This window comes from Harpia harpyja, chromosome 12, assembly GCF_026419915.1.
Source record: "Harpia harpyja isolate bHarHar1 chromosome 12, bHarHar1 primary haplotype, whole genome shotgun sequence".
Classification (NCBI taxonomy): domain Eukaryota; kingdom Metazoa; phylum Chordata; class Aves; order Accipitriformes; family Accipitridae; genus Harpia; species Harpia harpyja.
Window position 1 is genome coordinate 26885697 of NC_068951.1, and position 20281 is coordinate 26905977.

General features: G+C 47.2%; 1 protein-coding gene across 5 annotated transcripts in view; it reads right to left on the reverse strand.

The window, feature by feature from the left end:
- Positions 1 to 20281, reverse strand: part of PID1 (phosphotyrosine interaction domain containing 1) — a 104883-nt gene that overhangs the window by 80773 nt on the left and 3829 nt on the right. The window contains exon 1 of one of the 5 annotated variants that reach the window (XM_052804337.1): positions 14555 to 14946. The exons of 2 other annotated variants lie outside the window; for them this stretch is intronic. In XM_052804337.1, the coding sequence (XP_052660297.1) occupies positions 14555 to 14557 (3 nt within the window). In that variant the 5' untranslated portion in view covers positions 14558 to 14946. Of the gene's footprint in view, positions 1 to 5798; positions 6024 to 9491; positions 9840 to 14554; positions 14947 to 20281 lie in introns of those variants that run through there. 2 more of the 5 variants (XM_052804341.1, XM_052804338.1) reach the window with 2 other exon arrangements.

A 20281-nucleotide genomic window follows, 5' to 3' on the forward strand; every position in this document is an offset into this window, starting at 1 on the left:
AACTTGAAATCCCCAGCTGCAAAGCAACACACAGCCAAAATCCTCTCTCCAATGTTTGTATTGATTTATCCCTGTTAATCTGATGGTTAAGATGACAATTTTCCGGAAGATGAAAGAAATTCACTGCCACCTTCCACAGACACGCAGTGCAGCAAGCTGCGGCAGAGGTACACGCTACACCCCAACACCCAGGCAGCTCAGGTTGCTGCAGCTTGGTGTTTGCCTAAGTTCCAAAATGTACTTTTCTGGTCAAAAACCAGAAAATAACCCAAACATTCCAGATGGAAAAGCTAAACATGGGCAAAAGGTTCTGTTAAAAAAAGTCTCAAATGAGGGAAAAAAAAGATTAAAACCCTGTTTTTGAAGTCTGACATTTTTTTCTAACAATTTTGCTGTTTGTCTTTACGCTTTCCAGCTCCAAGCCTAAGCCAGATGAACCAGCACACCATGACACAACTCTTCTCATGGTGTTCCTCTCCCCAGCAGAAGCAAATACTAGAAAACTGAGGACAACATTTCTTAACATGACACTAGGAACCAAGTTAAGCATATTAATTTGGACTGGACAGTTTTGATGAATATTAACAGGAATTTTGTTTGCCTGGTTTTTTAACCAGAATGACTAGAGTGAGGGGTAATTCCCCTCCCCAGTAAACTATACCATTTTCAGGTCAGTATCGTTGTCATCGGCTCAGAAAGCACAGATTAATCCTGACAGCAGGAAAGCTGGTCCCCAGCTACAGGAAAGCCGCAGAGCTGCTGAGGTTCACTCCGAAGAGCCTCCCCCTGCAGCCATCCGGAGAGGAAACGCTGCATCTGACCGTCCCTTCTGTCTCTAAACACCCAGGCTCAGGGAGGGAATGGAGAGCTAGAAACTTGCAGGCTCAGATGATGTATTTGATATTGCCACCATCACCATGGAGGTCCCATGCCCTTGGTCCCCTGCAGACCCCAAACTCCTCTGTCCTGGCTTCCAGCCAGCAGACACTCTCAGGAAGAAGCTCCATAGCATAGAGAAATGTTTGTGTTAAATGACACTGTAGAAACTTTCTGGATCTCCTGTAACAGCTGGATGGGCGAGATTGCTGCCCTGCTCTACAGCCCAGTCAAGCTCAAAGTTGGTACTGACCCCAGCAGAGCTTGGACCAGATCCCACTGCAAGATCTTCAGGGCAGGTACTCCACCAGTGGGACCAGACTCTGAACATCACTTCTCTCCAGGCACTGAATGAGTGGCCAAGTTTTCAGAAGAGCTCAGTCCACCAGGTAAAACACTCTCTGGAAAAGTCTGGCCCTAAACAGAGGCTCTGAATACTTTGAAACTTCCTTCAGGGTCATTCTGAAAGCTTCACACAGAACGTATGGAATAACCATCTCTCAAACCCAGAGGGAGCCTGGCACGGGAAGAAAGAGGTGGCCACAAATCTGAGCTTCAGGACACTTAATTAACTTTCTATCTGCTCTCAGTGTTCTTGGCAGTTCCCATCAAATATATCTGGAGAAAATGTTTTCACATGAGGAGATGTTTGAAAATTGTCCAGCATGACACAGACCCAATGCCATGAAGGGGCATGGCGCAAGAGTGGCGACTGCGCCAGTGCTACAGCATGGAGATCCCAAACTGAACAGCACTGCATTCGCAGCACAGCTTGATCAGTAAAACTTATTAGTAACTCAGGTCAGAAATGTAGCTGTTAACATTGCCTGGAAGCACAACCAGCCATTAAGCTGTGAGAGGGGAAGTGAAACAGCCCAAAAAAGGCCCCCGACCTGCTCCAGACCTCCCACCCCCTCTCCCTTGAAGCTGTTGGCATGACAGAGCAGGGGAAGCCTGCAAGGAAACAGAGCTGGAACAGGCAAAATTTTTACATTTCCAAATCGACACTGGAATTATTACCACTGATGATCATTTTGTCAGAAAAGTGGTTACTATTTAAATGCTTCCAATGAAAACATATATAGAGGTTCTTCAGAAAGACACCACTTCAGAAGCCATCACTGAACTGCTAAGGTAAGGGTCAGTGCAGCAAGATCAACTTAATCATTCTGAGGCTGTGTATAATTTTGTTGAAGCACCATCATTAAAAAGAATATCAAATACCAGCATACACAATTTATTTTTCTTCTTAAGATTCTATGCATCAAAGATTTATATTTGCCACTCCATATTTTCAGTATTTCAGCAGGAAAAACAAATCATGAAAAGCCATACTAAGTCTTCTCAGGATACATTTACAATCACCCACATTTAAAATCTTTGGTTAAAGTGTTCAGATGCACTTATTCAGAAACAGCCCAGAAGACTAACACTACTGTCACCTGTAACTTTTCCAGCTATTATTTGATGTACAAATAAGTTCAATTATTACACACAAAAGCACTGGGGGGTGGGGGTGGGGGGGAAGGCAAGTACTAAACATTGCTTAAAGGGACTTTTCAGCTATGCATTTACATGTCTCTGGGCCAGACTCTCATCTTGCTTACACAGAGAGCTAAATCGCAAATGAAGGCACAATCATGCTGCTGTATGTGCGAGGATGCTAGCACAAAGCTTCGGCAGCGTAGCACACCTCCCATCGCCCAGCTGAAGGGCTCTCTGCTGCGAACACAATCACGCTTGGAAGGAAACGGTAACGCTCTGGACACGCCACTGCTGACTGTCCTGCTGGCTGCCACCAGGGACAAAGAGAAAATAAGAAACAGGCAGTTAAAACTCTGAACTACTTAGACTGAATGCTTCAGTTTGTCTTCCTTCAAGGAAATCACTGGTTTATTTTTTTTTTTTATTATTATTTTTCTTGGTCATCAAAGAGGCTGTCAGCTTCATAAACAGAAACTAGTAGTACACTATAAACGAACCCTTAAGATCATTTCCCAGGGGGCTTTCCACAAGGCAGTCACTGATTTTGATTTTCTTTTGGTCATAGAATGCTTCCCAAAATTAGCATTTTTCCAGAGCCATTCATTTTCTACAAAGAATAAATAATGTAGAAAAAAGAAACTGCCCAAGCTAAGTGGTGCCAGATGAGCTTGCTGGAATCAGAGAGCTTTGTTTTAAAGATCCCTGACTGCTGTAAAGTCATAGCAACAAACCAGTGCAAAAACTTTGATGCCTTGAAAGATATCCTGAAGCTATATAGTGCCAAAACACTGGGCTGTAAGACTTCCCGGACGTTTGCATGCACATGACTCACGCTTAAATTTCAAATACTTTTCACTTTTTCCTTCTTACATAATACTTAATGAAACCAGAGTTCAGTAGTAGTATCGGTCCTGCTATACACATCTTGCAGCTGTTTCTGCCTAGACAGCTGTTTGTGTGCTTTACACTTACAACCTGTTTGTATTTGGTTTAAAAAGGAGGTTTTCCATATGCTTTGGAATTGGAAGAAAAATTGGAAAACTGGTGTTTCAACTGACTGTATACTGCATTTTTCAACATACATATGCATCTGAACACTGGACACAGAAAGTTGAGAAGTTGGTTTTAAAAGCACCAGTAGCACCTAAAACCACATTAAGTCTGAACACATGCAAACATTTGTCACAAAACCACTGCACCCGTGATTACCTCGAAGCCATCACACACGTGCAAGTCTGCCCAGAGCTGACTTTTCTTTAGTGAAGAGTTTCAATGTTCCAGACATGGGAAAGGCATTTGATGTGTATACTAGGTGGTAGTGGATGCATGTAATATGCATGTAATGTGCATGTATTTAGCAACAGAGTCTATCATCCCAAAATCTAAAAGTATTAGTAGATTCAAGATGCACAGTTACAGGATATAGTACCAAATCCCAGCAAAACAAGCGATGTGTTTCTGAAGCCTCAGAGAGCAGTGCTTGCAGGCAGGCCAGAAGGTGAGCAGCAACATCCCCAATACTGCTGCTCTCACCTTTTTCACTTCCACCAATAGCTACACTGTTTTTACTGCTATATCTTAATGATATGGAGGTAAATTACACCAGCAACTCAAAGACTATGGTAAAGCTACTTACACAAACTTATTTCCCATGGACTTCAGAGGGGCTCCACAAGTTACATGATGGCAAAATTAAGCCTCTGGGTTCAGGGAATCAAACTTGCCCCAGTAAAGAAGGACCTGAAGCTTCCTGCCCTCCATCACCCGCTTCGCTTCATCGCATCTCACCCACCCACAGCTCTCCCCCACAGTATTTCACAGCACACTAGAAGAGATGCGGAACTATTTTATGAAAGAAATAAACTCTAGCAATATAAGAATATGCTGCAGCCATCCACTATTAAATCCTTGCCCAGAAATGTCCCAAAACTGTGGGTTTCGGTAAGAAAATTTAATTTCCAGATGAGCAAACAGAGAATCACCGAAGTCCTATCGTGAACACTTGGCCATTTGCGCATCCTTATGATGCCACTTCACCAAACTATGTCCAGCCCCAAAGCAGGGAGGCAGCGGGTGGCAAGGGGGTCTCTCTCGTTGTCCTCCAGTGGTTTGGGGCTGGCCTAGATGATGGCAGAAACCAAGCGACCACTTGGCCAGAAGCAACTGCATGCCCAAGAAAAGCATCTGAAACAACAGCGTTTTCGCACCCGGACCCGCAGGCAGGGGCAGGATGCAGGGTGGGAGCCAGCTCCACGACACGGCACTCCTGTCTGCTGCCCACTACCTGACTCCTGCTCCATCAGCTGTATCACCTGCAGAAGAAATGCGAGAGCTTCTCCAAAAGGAGGGCTCATGGGCACTGCTCAGCTCAGGGACTCCCAGCATTACAGCATGAGGCCAGGCAGCACCAGCATCGCTGTGTCTCCCGCTCCAGGGAAAATGTATTTGGATGCGGTGATCCCTATTACCCACACGTGTTAAGAGATGCAGGAAAACTTATAAACAGGGCTTATAAACAGCATGACCTTGGAAACTATGCAGCCACTGGGATTTATTATCTAGAAACAATGTCTGGCATCAAGCTTCCAGGAAAATTTAGGTTTCAAAGCAAATAGCAGTCATCTCTCAGACAGGCACATGAAACTGCACGAAGATGTTGCTTGTTTTCAAAAACCACTTCAGAGTCCTCACGGGAGCATCGCCGAGGCCGGCGGCTCTGAAATCCCAGCTGCACCGCCGAGGCCTCCCGACCCTCACATCCCAAACCAGGCACAGAGGGTACATTTGGAAATAATTTTAAAGAAAGATTTCAGAAGATTTTCGGCATCATTTCAACCAGTGCCGCTGCCACAAACGTCAAGCCAAAAATCAGAGTGCACTTCTTATAACCATTGATAAGGTCTGCTGCAAACACGACAATGAAAACCATACCCAGAAGGTACAGTGAGCCCTGGGCTGGAGCCCCGGCGTTCCCAGCAAGGAGAACAATCTATAAATACCTGAACAATCCCCTGGTCACTGCTCCAGCAGAGGAGACAGGGAGGCACACGCGTGTTCAGTATGTTCATCCACATTTTACTGAACACAAACCAGGAATGCCACCACAAAAAGTAGAGGGGAAGAAGTCTTCAAAAAAGACACAGTCCCAGATCATCTCTTTTACATTAAGCATGAATAATGCTAATGCCTGTATTACCTGCAAAATCACAATCTTCTTGAGTACCACACCAGAGACTCAATGATCCCTGTGGTATACTCCCAGCTATGCGGTTTCCCGTATAACTGACTGTCCCACTAACTTTGGAGAAAATACACATAATTGCAATGTTGCTATGGGTGAAAGAATCACAAAAGGTGAAAGGAAAGGAACAGCAGAAGAAAAAGCAGGCTTTGCTGTATTATATTTTCAAGGAAATTCCAGAAACCTGGATATTTACATTTTTCTAACTTATCCTTCTAATCCATTTAATTCAATTCAACATATCTTCCAGGAACAGCAAGGCTTCTTCATTAAGCAGCAGGATAACAGGAAAAGCTTCCATCAGAGAGAAGTGGAGTGGAGAACACAGTGACAAAAAAAACCCAAACCAAACCAAAACAAAAAAACAAGCGATCACATCTTATTCCAGCAAAGCCAGAAACCAAAGCCCCAGGAAGGGGGGCACATTTCAGCAGCAGATGAAGCTTTCAGCAGCAAGTGGCCATGACAGCAGTGGGGACAAGTCCAGCTCATGCCCCAGCTCATTGCATTTTTGTAACCAACCCAGCAGCTGATGACACTTCATTCCTACTGCATATGCGTGAGCTCTGCTGCTGACCTCACTACTGGAATTGTACCCGTCTAGCCAACGCCAAAAATTTCAACACAAACTGTGAAACTTGACAGGACTGAGCACATTCGGAACAAAAGTAGATCTTACATGAATGGCCATAGACCAGGAACGCGCAGCCTTGTCATACACTGCATAGGACTGGGAAAGGAGACCCGCGAGCAATAGATGACCATAGCACGCTTTGTCAGAACACGACAGGAGTCTTCACACCGCGATACTCGCTGCCATTTAAGTTAAACATACACAGCTCGCCTTAGCAATGAGGGCAGGACTGACCCATACCAACAGGCATCCACTTCCAAAGTCAGTTCATACTTTCCCTTACTGAACCAAGCCAAAAGAAATATTCTGAAAGATGAAAATATTTTCTCTGCCGTTTTACTTAGTACAGAGCTACAGCATGGACTAACAACAAACCTGCACTTCGCCATGGCTGGATATTAACGCAAGACACATCTGGGTCAAAATTACGCCACATAAAACTCACACATTAAAATGCCAAGAAAGCTGTGCCAGCTCCATACTTTCTGCACCCATACATCAGCTGGAAGGAAAACCTATAGAAGACAGGGCTGGACCTGCCATTATACATCCCCCAAATATCCTACAGTAGAGACTTGGCATAACCCGTAATCACAGAATATACAAATAGAGACTGTAAGATGTCATCTATTCTACCCAGTGACCAAATATCCCCCCGCTACAACCTAAATCCCATGCCCAGCACCCTCCCAACACATGCTTGCCAGCCAGGGTGAGCACTTGCAAAGCCAGGGACAAGCAGAGGGCCCCCCTTCAACACCCTGATGGCACCAAGATTTGTTTCACAGCAGCTGGGTGCCAGGAGAGAGGGAACCTGGGACAAAGAGAGCAACACGGGACATCTGAAACTGAATTAACATGTTGAGGGGGAGAAAGAAGGGAAAAAACATGCATTTATTGCCTTGCACAAGCTCTCCTCGGGAGAGGCGGGCAAGCGCTGCCAGCAGCTTTGGTCAGGCTGGTGATGCACAACACGTGGTTCTTAGAGACAGAAGGGGAGATTAGGCTACTTGAAATGACCAGGTTTCAAAGATTTTTTGGAGAAAAAAAATTCAAAGGGGTTGAGGATATTAGGTAGTCTGTTGCCCATGCAACTCTGGCTTGTGTGTATGTGGATTAGGATCTGGCTTTCAATTACAGGATCACATCTTAGTTACTCCCAGCATCCTTCCACTCACTGCATTCATTTTGTCCACCGTTCACTATGTTGTTATTTAACCTCTTGTGTGAACACAGAATTATTATGGGCTTCTTGTGACTTTTCCAAGGCTTTCCCCTTCTCCCCATTTTTAGGAGCTGGTACAAGTCCAAAGCATCATTTAATTCTGTAATTTTGGATCCCTCTGGCTTGTTTTTTTGAGAGCACCTACAGCTCTTCATGTACTTCCTCAGCAACTCCTGTTGGCAAGATCTGCATTTACAGGCACTCAGCATTTCCGGAGGCTCAGGATGCCTGGAGCCTCCAGCTAGAGGCAACCAACAGTAGGTTGCACAAAGTCAGTGGCCACTGCTGAGAACTTTGGTGCTCGTGGCTCCCCTCCAGCAACAGGGAGGAACATGGGCTCCCCTCACTACAGGCCAGTGTTGTGCTGCAACAGGTAAGCAAGAGGCCCAGCGAGCATCCCCCCTCCAGGCAGCCCTGGTTCCCCACAGCACGTAGCCTTTCCCACCCACTCCCTAAGGCAAGGCCCTACCGGTGCGTGGGATACATGAGGCAGCTAAATAAGGTTACACTCACAATCTTATTCTGCAAAACATAAGCACTTGGTTTTGTTTAGTCTTGCGTGCTCTTGTAGGCAGTATCAGATATTTGCGATATTAATATCTTGTTATTTTAACACCTCCTAATTCCACAAAGGGGGCAAGTAGCCAGTCTGTACGATACAGACCAGTACAACACTACTAATTCCAGCTTTCCCCTTCTCTTTCCCTTCCCTTCCCTCACCTTCTCCTTTGCCCCCAACTGCTGGGTGCAGCCTCACCTCAGGTCCTTCCCCGGCAGCAGCATCCCCCCAGGGAACACTCCGGCCTCAACGACCGGCCCAAGATCATTAACTCCTTAACACAGGCGATCTTGCTGCTGGTGTTTAGTACAGAGAGGTTTCTGGCTAACACGTGGGAAGCAAATAAATAACACGCTCACATAGTTTTTACCCTGGAATCCATCAACTATGGATGCAGCACATCATTCCTATCCACTAAAAACCAAGTTTCATGTTGTAGAGAAAAGTATGCTTTTTTAACAGTGGGAATAATTCCCATTACTGGCTGGTGCAGATTAAAGCTCAGGGATCTGCTCAGCTTGGCTTTGCTATCAACTCAAATCAAACCGCTGAATTTTCTGCTTGACGATATCAAAGCAAATTCTCAATTTGAATTGCAAAAGCAATAATAACCTTTTCTTGTCATCTGCTAAGACCATTGACTCTTACTTAAAACATCCAGTTCTCTCTCACTAGACACTTGCTCTGGAAAACTATATGAAATCGACACAGTGGAACTACAAAGTGAGTTTTATTTCATCTTGCTCTCTGCCTGTCTCAGATTTCACCGGGAATATGAAATATGCATACAAGCATACATTTAAAAAAGGGAGAGCCAGGGCTAGCAGAGCCCGACCCGCTGCAAGAGGGTGCGGGCCGCCCGGCGGAGCCCGGGGAGGCAGCGCGGGGGGGGCCAAGTTCCCACGGGCCAGCCGGACCTGTAGATTTGGGGGTGGCAAACGGCTCCCGCGGGACTTCGTGTCCCCCGCGCCCCCGCTCCGCGGGTCTCGCGCGACCGCGGTGGGGGACCCCCCCGCACCGCGGAGCCAGGCGGCGGCCGGGCCGGCGGGGCTCCCCCTCACCGGAGGGGTGCGCGGGGAGAAGCCCCTAAAGGGCGCTTCCCCCGCCGAAAACCCACCGAGCCGCGCCGCCTCCCGGGGCCGGGGCGGCCGCGGCCGCACCGCCCCCTCCCGCCGGCACCAAAGCCCCGCCGGGGAGCGCCGGAGCCGCCGGGCAGCGGCAGCCGGGACCCGGGATGCCGCCGGGGCAGCGCCTCCCTCCCCCCGCACTCTGTCTGTGTGTGTCCCGTGTCCCCCCGCCCCGCACACCCCCCCCTCCACGGAGGCGGGGGGAGAAGTTGCAACAAACTCCCGGTACCGGTGGGTGATGCTCCGGCGGCCCCGCTCCCACCGCCACAGCCCCCGCCGCCCTCCTCGGGCAGCTCCGCGGCTCGGCAGCCCCCGGCCCGGCCCGGCCCCCCGCCCGCGCCTACCTGCAGCCGCTCCGTGGCCGGCTGCCACATGGTGCCGCGGCGGCGGGAGGCGCTGCCGAGCGGGCGCCGAGCGCGGCTCTCTGCGGGCGCGCTCCCCTCCGCGCCGCGCCGCTCCCCGCCCCGCCCCGCCCCGCCGCTCCGCCCACGCGTGTCCGCCGCGGGGCGGCGGGGGCCACGCGCGGACCCACTCGCCAGCGCGGGGACCGGCTGCGGCGCGGCTGTCCCCGTGGCACAGCATCCCCCGCGGCCCGGCCTCCACCTGCAACAGCCCCCGGGGGACACGCAAGGGAAGGGGAGCAGGGCAGACATCCCCGGCTGCCAACGTCGGCCGCACGGCATCGCTCTCTCCGGGCAGAGGTGCCAGCCTCCCCACTTGCATTCGCTGTGCACTGCCTGGCAGGATGGAGGGGGCCCTCCAGGGGAGCCCTCCCCAGAGGCCGCCTTCCGCACAGCAGCCGAAACTTTTTCCTCCTGTTCTGCAAGAGGTTTAAACCGCTGCCAAGTCAGCGGGACGCTGCCCTGCTCCGTGAGGCCCAGGCTGCGGCTGGCACTGAAGGGCCGCGGAGCACAGGGAGCACCCGGTTGCGGTAAGGATCCCTCCTCCTGCCCCGTCAGTCCCGAGGTGGCTGAGGGGCCCGCACCACACTAGCGGCAAGGCCACGCTCAACCCTGTTTCACAGCGTCTGCCATCAACAGCTCCGGCAGAACGAGGACAGGCTTTGGGATCTGCCTCCTCCTGCTACGGGGCGGTCAAATACCCCATGGAGCATCTCGACTGCCTTTCCCCAGAACCAGCCTGAACCTCTGGTGCTATATTTGGGGTGCAGATGGAGGGGTGGGGGCATACTTCCGCAAGGAGCCACCCCAGCCCTACTGAAGCTACAGCAAGCGGCACTGCACTCGCCCTCGCATCAGAGCGCAGCCCAGCCCAGGCCCCAGCCGCACTTGGGCTCCTCCTGCCCCCTGCCTTGTGCAAGGCCTGAGCCACGGGAGTGGCAGAAATACAACCGTTTCCAACCCCCAAGTCTGGCAGCACAGGCAGCAGCAGATTAAGGCATAGCACTTGCAGTCGACAGATTTGTTTCCAAACACTGAGGTGCAAAAACTCATCTCCTCGGGTCTCACAGCACGCACCCACCCGCCTCTCCCCTGACCTGCTGAGATACACCTGCACCACAGCTCACCCAAGCCACACCACAGCAGCAGCACCCGTCTCAGCTCCAGCCGCCACACAGACGTATAATGAAAATTGTTTTCAGTGTTATTAAAATGCTGCGTGAATTGCCACATTCACGTCACCCTCACAAATATCTGACTTGATGTTTCCATCTCCTTAGATGGATCCGCTCCGTGGCGCCTGCCAGCCGGTGGGGGCAATGCTGTTACTGGCCCCAAACGAGCTGTCGGCTAACGGCACCCTACACCAGTGTGGGACATCCCTTTAAGCAGTAAAAGGCAAAAAACCAGACCGGAGCCCTCTTTTGCTATCTGGGAGGTCAAAGGCAAAACCTCCAGAAGCACCTAAATGACTCTGGTGCTTAGGCCGTGTTTTCAGACATGGCAGAGCCACATCCCGGCTGCCACACACAATGGAAGGAGCAGTGCCAGGAGCGCGGTGCAGCCACGAAACCTGAGGCAAGCAATGGGGGCTCTCCCATGGCTCTGCCCCCGCACTCACAAGGATATGTGCATGCTCTGCCCCCTGCTTGTGCAGGGTCATGCAGGCATTGCTCTTCCCCATGGAGATCAGAAATGCCACAGAAAAGGGAAAGTCTCTGCAGGCTCCTGAACTGCACCAAAGAATGTTCTTCCAGGCACAAAAGCTGCCACCTGCCCTCCCTGCTGACCTGGGGGCACCTGGGCAGCACCTCATGCTTGAGTGCTGGGAATATTTGTTAAAAAAAACAGAGGAGCATGTCTCATGCTTGTCCCAAGCATTAACCACCCCACCCTGCAGCCTGCAAGCCAGGCTCCCAAACCTGCTGTGGGTGCGTGAGCCTGAGGGGCGAGTGCAATATCATTTCAGTGTCGGTGCTTTAAATAGCAAAGCAAAGCAATACTTAAGGGCATCTCCTCAAAAAGCCAGGCATCAGGTTCACCTGCGAAGAAACCATGACCCTTGCAGCGCGGCTCTGCCACACGGCCAGTCTCCAGGACCAACACCCTGAGACACCTTGCAGGATCCGGGCGAGGCTGCACCTGGTCAGAGTGAGGCCTCAATGAATGTAAACTTTTAAATTGTTTCTGAAAACACTTCACCAGTATATCCCTTAGTAGTGACAGCCTAATTAAAGCGATTCAAGTCTTGCAGCTTCATTTACTGATGCATCACCCTCCTCTCCCCAGGAAGGGAAGCACTAACCCTGCACAAGCTCCTGGCTGAGACGCCTGCCAGAGCTCTCCCCTTCCCACTCGACGAGCAAACACCGTGTCCCTGTCACCCTCTTGTTTCTTCCAGCTGATGCTTACACTCCTGCGCAACAGCATATTCTAAAAACCTCACTCTTCCTCAAGTGAACTCTGGAACAGTTTCATTGATCCTTCCCATATGGGTAAATCCAGCCGCCGTCGCTGCTTGAACCAGCTGGGAGCAGGCGCAACGCGGGCTGTCAGCAGCAGCAGCACACAAAGTAAGTTCAGGATCTGCAATTAGCAGAAGACGACCAACGCTACAGCTGGAGGCTGCTTCTCTCATAGTTTACATTACTTGTACACAAACTAAAACAACTGGGGGGAAATCTGCATTTACTGTGAAATGGGTGGCATGCTATTAGAACAAGCAAGCAGAAACAGTCACTCAATTTCCAAAAGGATATGAAAACAGAGAAAATGAATGCTGTAGGCTTCAGGCTGAGGTTGTATGAGAGGAAGGTAGGGGTGGAGAGGAGCAGCTTGACTGCAAATTCCTGAAATCAAACTGGTTGATTAAAAAGCAGTCTGTGAGTCCCCCAAGCCCTGCCAGCATTCTCCCCAAGCCTTACCGCTCACCAAGGCAGTGACCAGCACTGTGGGGATGAGACAGCTACAGAGCCACCCTGCTCAGTTTTGTTTAGTCTCCAGGAGTACTTGAGTACTTGGCTTATGGCCATGTCAGGAAATTCAGCTGCTTTTGCCTTTTCGGACATGCCCCGCGACACCTCTGCGGTAAACTCACTTTTCAGCTAGACTGGGCGCTGCCGGGGTGGCCAGGGCACCAGCCAGAGCTCAGCTCAGGAAACAATCAATTAAACTTGGGTGACTTCATGTCACAATCTCACTAAAATGAGGTCATTTTTACCTAGACTTTCTAATATTTTAATCCAAGAATCATTTTTTATTGGGTATCTAAGCTGTTCTGCATTAGGTAAGTCCTGCTCCCAGCCAGTCAGAGATCTTTTGCTTTTGCTTAAATAAATAGTGTGAATTCATATTTCCAGGATGTACTGCATTCCAGAATGTGCCTGTAAGAAGATACAGATTTTTTTTCTATTAATTTTCCTTTTATTGTGCCAAATTATGGAGTTTCTCTTCTTGTAATGAGTTAATATTAAGACAATTCTTTCTGAAGACTGCAATACATTATACAGGTTGGTCCCACTTTTCTCAGTTTCCTTCACTTCTGTGCTCATAGGACAGAAATACTGGAGCCAGGGGAGTTCTTGCATTTCAAAAGGGAGTATTTGATGCAGTAGGATGAATGTCACTTTTATTCACATAATAAATTTGAAGCCTTTCCAGTGACTCCAGGATATTTTCTCTTTTTTAATGGCTCCTAGTTATTTAGTTTCTCTTCTTTTTGCACCATCTCCTATCCTAATGTAAGGTGTTTACAGAAGCATGGCTCCTCTGCATTTGAAAACAAAAATAAACTACTTTTTTTTTTTAACTGTAGACATTGCCTTTTTAATTAACTAAAATTGTCTAATTGCTGATCCCAATGAATTATTGGACTTCACAAGATCCATTTAGCTTTAGGAGCACTATTACTTCTCATTGAAACATGACTAGAAGAGTCATTCAGTTATTTAAATGCTGCTTCCCCAAATATTGTGCAGACTTCGCAAGTCCTGTTTCCAAGATCCTCTTTTTGATTACGCAAGTTTACAAAGTGTACACAAGTCATTAAACACATCTTTTTTTTCCTTAAGAATTCAGTTTACCTTGGATTTGCTTTTGCAGAGTAAGTTTGTATAATTAGCAAATTTAATGTTCTGTAAAGTGCCGTAATTAATAACATACTTCCAAAAACCTAAATATGCTTGTTACTCTTAAACATGTTGTCAACTCACTCCAAGCAAATGCAGCATCCTTGCATAGATGAAGGACACCAGATACACCTCATACATTGTATGAGGTTTCTGATACCTTTCTGAAAAAATGTTTTGTGCCTAAGCAACCCAAAATACACTATCCAAGTAATTCAAACTGTTTCCTTTGACACCTATCATATTTTAACATTCAAGTTAACAATAAATATATTTTTGTGTAGAACTTCATCTCTTGCAGATGGCAAAGCTAGATACGATGGCATGATCTCAACTTTATGTCGTATAAATATGGCAGAGTAAATACCCAAGTTAGAGATTTCCAGCTCCCACGGCAAGGTGCATGCTTTGGAGACTGCATGGGAGAGCTGCAGCTTGGGCATTGCTCAGGGGAGGACACGGCCAAGCTGGGCCACCTGCGCTGCATCCAGCCTTGGGATGCAGGCAAGCGGTAGCTAGGGGCAGCATCAGAGCACTGGCAGTTTGCAAGTGCTGACAACAGAAACCTGTATTTTGAGGGGACTCACTCACCTGCAGGGTTCAGGGGCTACTGAGGAGCAACTTAAATTACAGTTACATCTAAATAGTAGATATACACCCTTTGATAGGTACAGCAGCGTCTAAAGATCTGGCTCTGTATTCCTTACCCGGGAGCTGCCTAGAGCATGGTTGCTGTTAAAGTAGCAGCAATTCAACAGCAAAGACGTTTCATTCAAATACTGGCAAAATGCAGACCACATATATCCAGAGCTCTTTGATTTCCTTTCAGTATTGTGTTTTGTTAAATTGAAAGGGAAGTTTATTTACATACTTGCTTACCATATAATCCCAGCGGTGCAGTACCGTTATTTAGGTAGTCATTTTTATTCTGATTATGTAGGTGCACTGGGATGATTGCGCAGACACGGGAGTGCAGCTCTACCAAGGGTGGTTCAGCCGAGGCCACTTCTGGTCGCAGTGCATCTGACTCATTATCCCCTTCGCAAGTATTTTAAAATGGCATCAGGAGATGCTATAAACCTGAAGCAATGCGGTGTTAATGATTTGTGAAATTGAGGCAGCAGTAAGTATCCCAGGGAAGGGAGATAATTCAGGTTCGGATACATCATATTCTCCCACCCATCCAGGCTGGGCTTGCTGGGTATCACGAAGTCCTGATTTCCAATTTGTTTGAGAAGCTCTTGCTGGAGTTCCCATAGCAACCAGGTGTGTTTAATGACCTGTGTGGTGCCAAAAGAGGTTGTGTTTCTGATTACCTCTTCAGTTGTAACTACCCCATGGCCTTCCCAGAGCACCAGGATAGCTACTGCTTTTCCTCAACCAAAAATAACTTGGAGGATGATTTTGAAGGTGCCTGGACTAGATAAATGCATGCAACGCACAGATAGTGACCTATTTGGCCATATTTATGTGATATCCCTTTTGTCTTCTCACCTTTTGGTCTCATCTTCAGAAAGGCAGATATTTGGTCTCACTTCTTCACGTTGGCACTGTACCGGTCCTACTCACAGCAGCAGTGAAAATAAACCACCAAAGCCATGGTAGGTCAACAAGTGCAGAAGGGAGGTTGCTGCAAAGGTCTTGCATGGATTTAAAAGTCCGCATCAGTTCTGCGCAGGACAATATATATGCTAATAAAGGGGCAAGCAAGTTTTATTCTTAGCATTCCCATCACCTCTGCCGGGCGGCACCTCCATCGCAGCTGGCGGGAGCCCCCAGTGACCGAGCGAAGCAGGGGCATCAGCCTCCCAGCAAACACAAAGTCGGTCTTTCGGAGCTGCCAACCCCCCACATCAGTACCGACCGTGCCCCTTTTTTCCTAACTAGCACCAGGAAAGAAAGGACGAATCTGTGGATTTTGGCAGCGGCCGTGCTGCGGGGGGAGGGCTCGGGCTCGGGGCCTGCGGCTGCACCAGCTCCCCAGGCAAAGGCGGCCTCCTGGCTCTGCGCCCCGGCGGCCTCGCGCCAGCGGGCAGGAAGCACCGACCGGGCTGTGGGGAATTCAGGCCACCCGGATCTGGGCCACAAGGGTGGCGAGAAAAGCGCCTGGAGAAAGCAGGAGAAGGTGGATGCGGCTCAGAGGCTGCAGGCTGGACACCAGGCCCCCGGCAGGAGACAGGGGCAGGCAGGCATGGGGACAGGGGAAAGGCAGGGCAGGCGCAGGGAGTAATTGTGGCAGTCACCATTGTCCAGCTGCGGTGCTGGGTAAGGCTGAGCTATCCAGGGCGCAGGGGGGGCCAAGTGTGGGATGCGTCCCGAGGAATCCCCTCAGAGGAAGTGGGACTGGGAGGAGAGAGGCAGCAAGGATGAGAAAGGGGAAAGACCTGAGGCTCGGAGCCTGAGGAAGCCAAAGGACAGAGGGGTTTGGGGGCAGTGATGAGGAAAGGCCAGGGAGCCGGGACAGGAGAAGGCCTCACCTCCTCAGGGAGCGCTCCCACCACGGTGCCAGTGACACAGCTGGTGGCCAGACACCTCCTTGCAGGGACAAGGACATTTCCCAGACAGCCTCCAGCAGCAAGTCTTGCATTAACATACCCAAAGAAGCTCAAGTCCAGCTCTTAATGCACCAATCTTAATGCACCAATCTTGTAAGCAGCAGAAAACGACCAGCATAAAATCTTCACATTGACACGTGCCAGGTACTTGCATCTTTGTTCTCTCCTAGGTCCAGAAGAACTTGCAACAAGGCCTCTTAAGACCCCTGTCAGCTCTGTGCACCTTTGACTGTATTGTCTTTATTTGTGAATTACCCCTGATGATTATTAAATATTTACTTGTCTGTGATAAACAGAAATATGTACTTCTACAAACCTGTACAGAGATCGCAATCATTCTACACCAGTTTTACACCAAGCTAAATCCATGGCATCTTCACAGCTCCTGTCCGTGACTCTTTTCTGAGTTGCACAGAGGAGACGGTAAATTACTTTTGATTTTAACAACATTAAGCGAGAGGAGAATCATGTCTATATAGATCAGCTGTTTTTAGAGAGAGCACTGAAGACAATGGAATTATAAAAAGGAATGAAGAATCATAGGTGAAAAATAAATATTTGGGCAATTTTATATGCACTGGATATTCCCTCAGAATAAGAAAATTTACCAAGAAAAGAGACTTTTGACAGTCTCCAATCAATATTTTTATTTGCAGAGCATCACTATAGCAAGAAAATGGTTTGGCAATCTGTCATCTAGATTTCACAATTTCCGACTGCTCGAGTTTATCCATGAAATAGGAAGTTTACTAGAAGCCACACTTCCTATTTCAGTGATACGTACCCACTAGTTATTCATAGGCATAAGGAGACTGGTCAGCTATGTGGCAATGTGGGAGATGTTTCTCCTTCCCCCACTTGAGCACAGGAATGCAGAGAGCCACTGTTACAACAACCCAAATTCTCCTGGAAATGCCTGTGCATACAAAGGTTCTTTCACAGCTAAAACCAGATCATTTTCACATTACACTGCTGAGGTGTTCATGGCAGAGGGTGTAATAGAATGTGTAACAGAACCAGTGTCATTTGTTTAATGCAGTCACTGTCCTCCACAATCAACAACTGGTACTGATAAAACACTAATGTCTGAGGATGTCAAAGCGCATAAAGGGGCAGAAAAGCAAAAGCACTGTAGGACAAGGGACACATATTCCCTGCTCTGCAATGGTTCTAGACTATAAAATGTGTGAGACAGGAAACAGAGTAGAGTTCAGGGATGAAACTACGCTCCAATTCACCCAAGTCCTAATTAAGAAGAGACAGATGGGTAAGTGGGCTGTGGAGGACCTCCTTCTTGGTCCATAACCTTGGGCACTGCACTGATTATGGGGAATATTTTTAACACATCTGCTGCTGGGTGGATGTGAACTGATTTGCTGGCAAATACCTATAGAGGTTGTAAATATAGATTCACAAATCATTCAGAGAAGCCCGAGAATCACCCTCTTGTGTACAATAATCTAGTGGGACTCAGGTCCCTTCTAAGTTTTTGGGAACCAGAGTGAATGCAGAGTCCTCACTGAAGGTATAAGGCTGATGCCATCAACATTTCACACAAGATTTTACCAAGTTTTGCAACTCAAAGAACTCTATAAACATGTAAAATGTCTTCAACCCTAGAAGAGGCAGAAATACACAACAGAAAATTAACAAACCTCAGAAGTCCTTCAATAAGCTCATGCTTAAATTTCAGCATGAGCAGTTCCTAGTACAGCAATGCAGCTGGACTCGCACGCTTTGCTCCCCATGCTGTGTGGCAACTTGTTTCAAGCTAAAAACAAGAGATCGGTTAAACAGACTGACCCGTGGCAGTCAGAGGGACTCTCAATGGACCCATCACATAAAATGCCAATGCCACATAGCCAGAGCAGTTTTTGTACAAGTAACATATCTATGTGTAATTATGAGATGGATTATTATGAGCCAGGATTTGCATTTTTCCTTTCAAAAAGCTTATTAAACATTGTCTTCTTAAACAAATTTAAGGGTTGTGTGCCTCTTTGGTGCGTAACAAAGAGGAATACATCCCCATGCTGAGGGAAGGAATTTGCCAACTATTCGTGCAGAATATTACACAGAAAATTGCACTCATAAATCACCCCTGACACTGAAGTTTGAAGAAGAGGGATGTAAATCAGAGACGACACATAAACGAAGAATAGAGACAATGAATTCTCAGAAATCTCAAGGCTGAGTTGCTTTTGAATGAAGAGCACATTTAACTGTTAATTTGAAGTCTGATATTATTTCTCTGCCCGCAATTTCTGTCCTTCTTGAGAGGTACTGCCAGATGGAAAAAGAGAAGATGACTATATTGCTTATGCAAAATCAGAGCTTCTTGAAAAACAATTGCAAAAACATGGGTAGTGCCAGCCCTACCGCCAGGGTAGGGTAGTGGTTTTGCTGGGCGATTTTGGTTTTCTCTGCAGACAGGAGTCCCCTAAAGTGGAGCAAAATTAGATAATATTAACCAATTTGTACAGAAATTTTGTAGTGTATTGCATGAAACTTTAAAATGTCATCAAAGCATCACCATATTTACCATTCAATAATCTATTCCAAAGGATATCTTTTAAAATTCAGCAACATATATCACTAAGTAAATCACAGCTGTGAGACATTTTGATTTAAAACTAACACGTCTGTCAACACTGCTAGCTTACCACTCTATTTTAAATCTCACATGTATTAACATAGAATAACTCTTCAAAGCTATCAGGAATTCAGGCATCTCTATGGAATTGTAAAATATTCTCTCTGTGGAAATGAAATGGGTGAAAGACAGAGGAAAACTGATAAACTCTGCACCTAATTCAGCGCTCTAAAAATCTCCTCCAGGCTTTGTCCTTATCACATGCAGGACAACACAGGGCACGGGGAAAGAGGGGAAGCAGCATGCTGAGTACTGGAGATAAAAATAACTGGTCATCATCTTTTATACGTAGAAGAATCTCAATTTCAAATTCATGGCAAGATGAAAGTGGAATGGCATAATAGGCACATGTGAAAGCAGATCCTTTCTTATTTACATGACGTTTTGCCAGTTTTGTTTTGACAGACCATTCTAGCAAATGTCATACAAAGGGAAAACAACCAAAATATATGTTCAAATTAAATTAATAGGAGGTACTGGTGTTACATACAGACCACAAATAAGACATTATGGACAGCACATCTTAGGTACAAAATCCTTGAAAGAAATTACTCTGCATCACGACAGTTATTGCCTGGTTGCCTTCTTCATGTGACAGATGCAATGTAGTGAGTCAAACAACCACAGGCTGCTCTGTAGAATAAATATCAATGCCATATAATAGGATCTACAAACACAAAGTTTTCAGCAAGTTAATACTGATTTCAGCTCTCTGTAACCTATCCATGTGTTGCACTGTCCTCTTGGAGGAAGAATCGGAACTGGAACCTGTTGTATGTGTTCTCTTTACCTCAATACGGTATAGGAAATAAGCTGACTTCTAGGAGACGAAAGAAACTGTACACTTGAGCCATTGTTTTTCCAAAAAAGAAGCTAAAGCCAACCTTCTGGAAGGTGGCTGGGCTAAATGAAGCTTTATCATGCATGAAATTGCTCTCATGGCCCTCATACTCATTACCAAAGAGTTTTCTTGAAGCTTGTAGTGGTCAGATGTGCAGATGAAAGGGAGTAAGGTTCTATGTCTTAGTTTCATAGGCTTGAGGGCCTAAGACATAATTCCCAGAAAGATATTGATAGTAAATACACTATTATATTTCAATTCTTTTAATACAAGAATGTATGCTAAGCCATCAGATGGGATGGCTATTTCTAAGCAGCCTTCCTGATAGTATTTTCACAAATTGCTGATTGCCCAAAGGCAGATACACTAGGCAAAGAGTATAAAAGAGTTGGCAGTGAAGGTCCGTCATAAATATTGTTTCCACGTTCAACAAGGCATTGATCATATTTTTCAACCTGGCTGAGATTTTATTTGTAGGTTTTATACAGATTCACAAATTTCACATCTACTAAAATACAGTGTAAATCATTAGTTAAATGGGAAGTTTGGGGAAACTT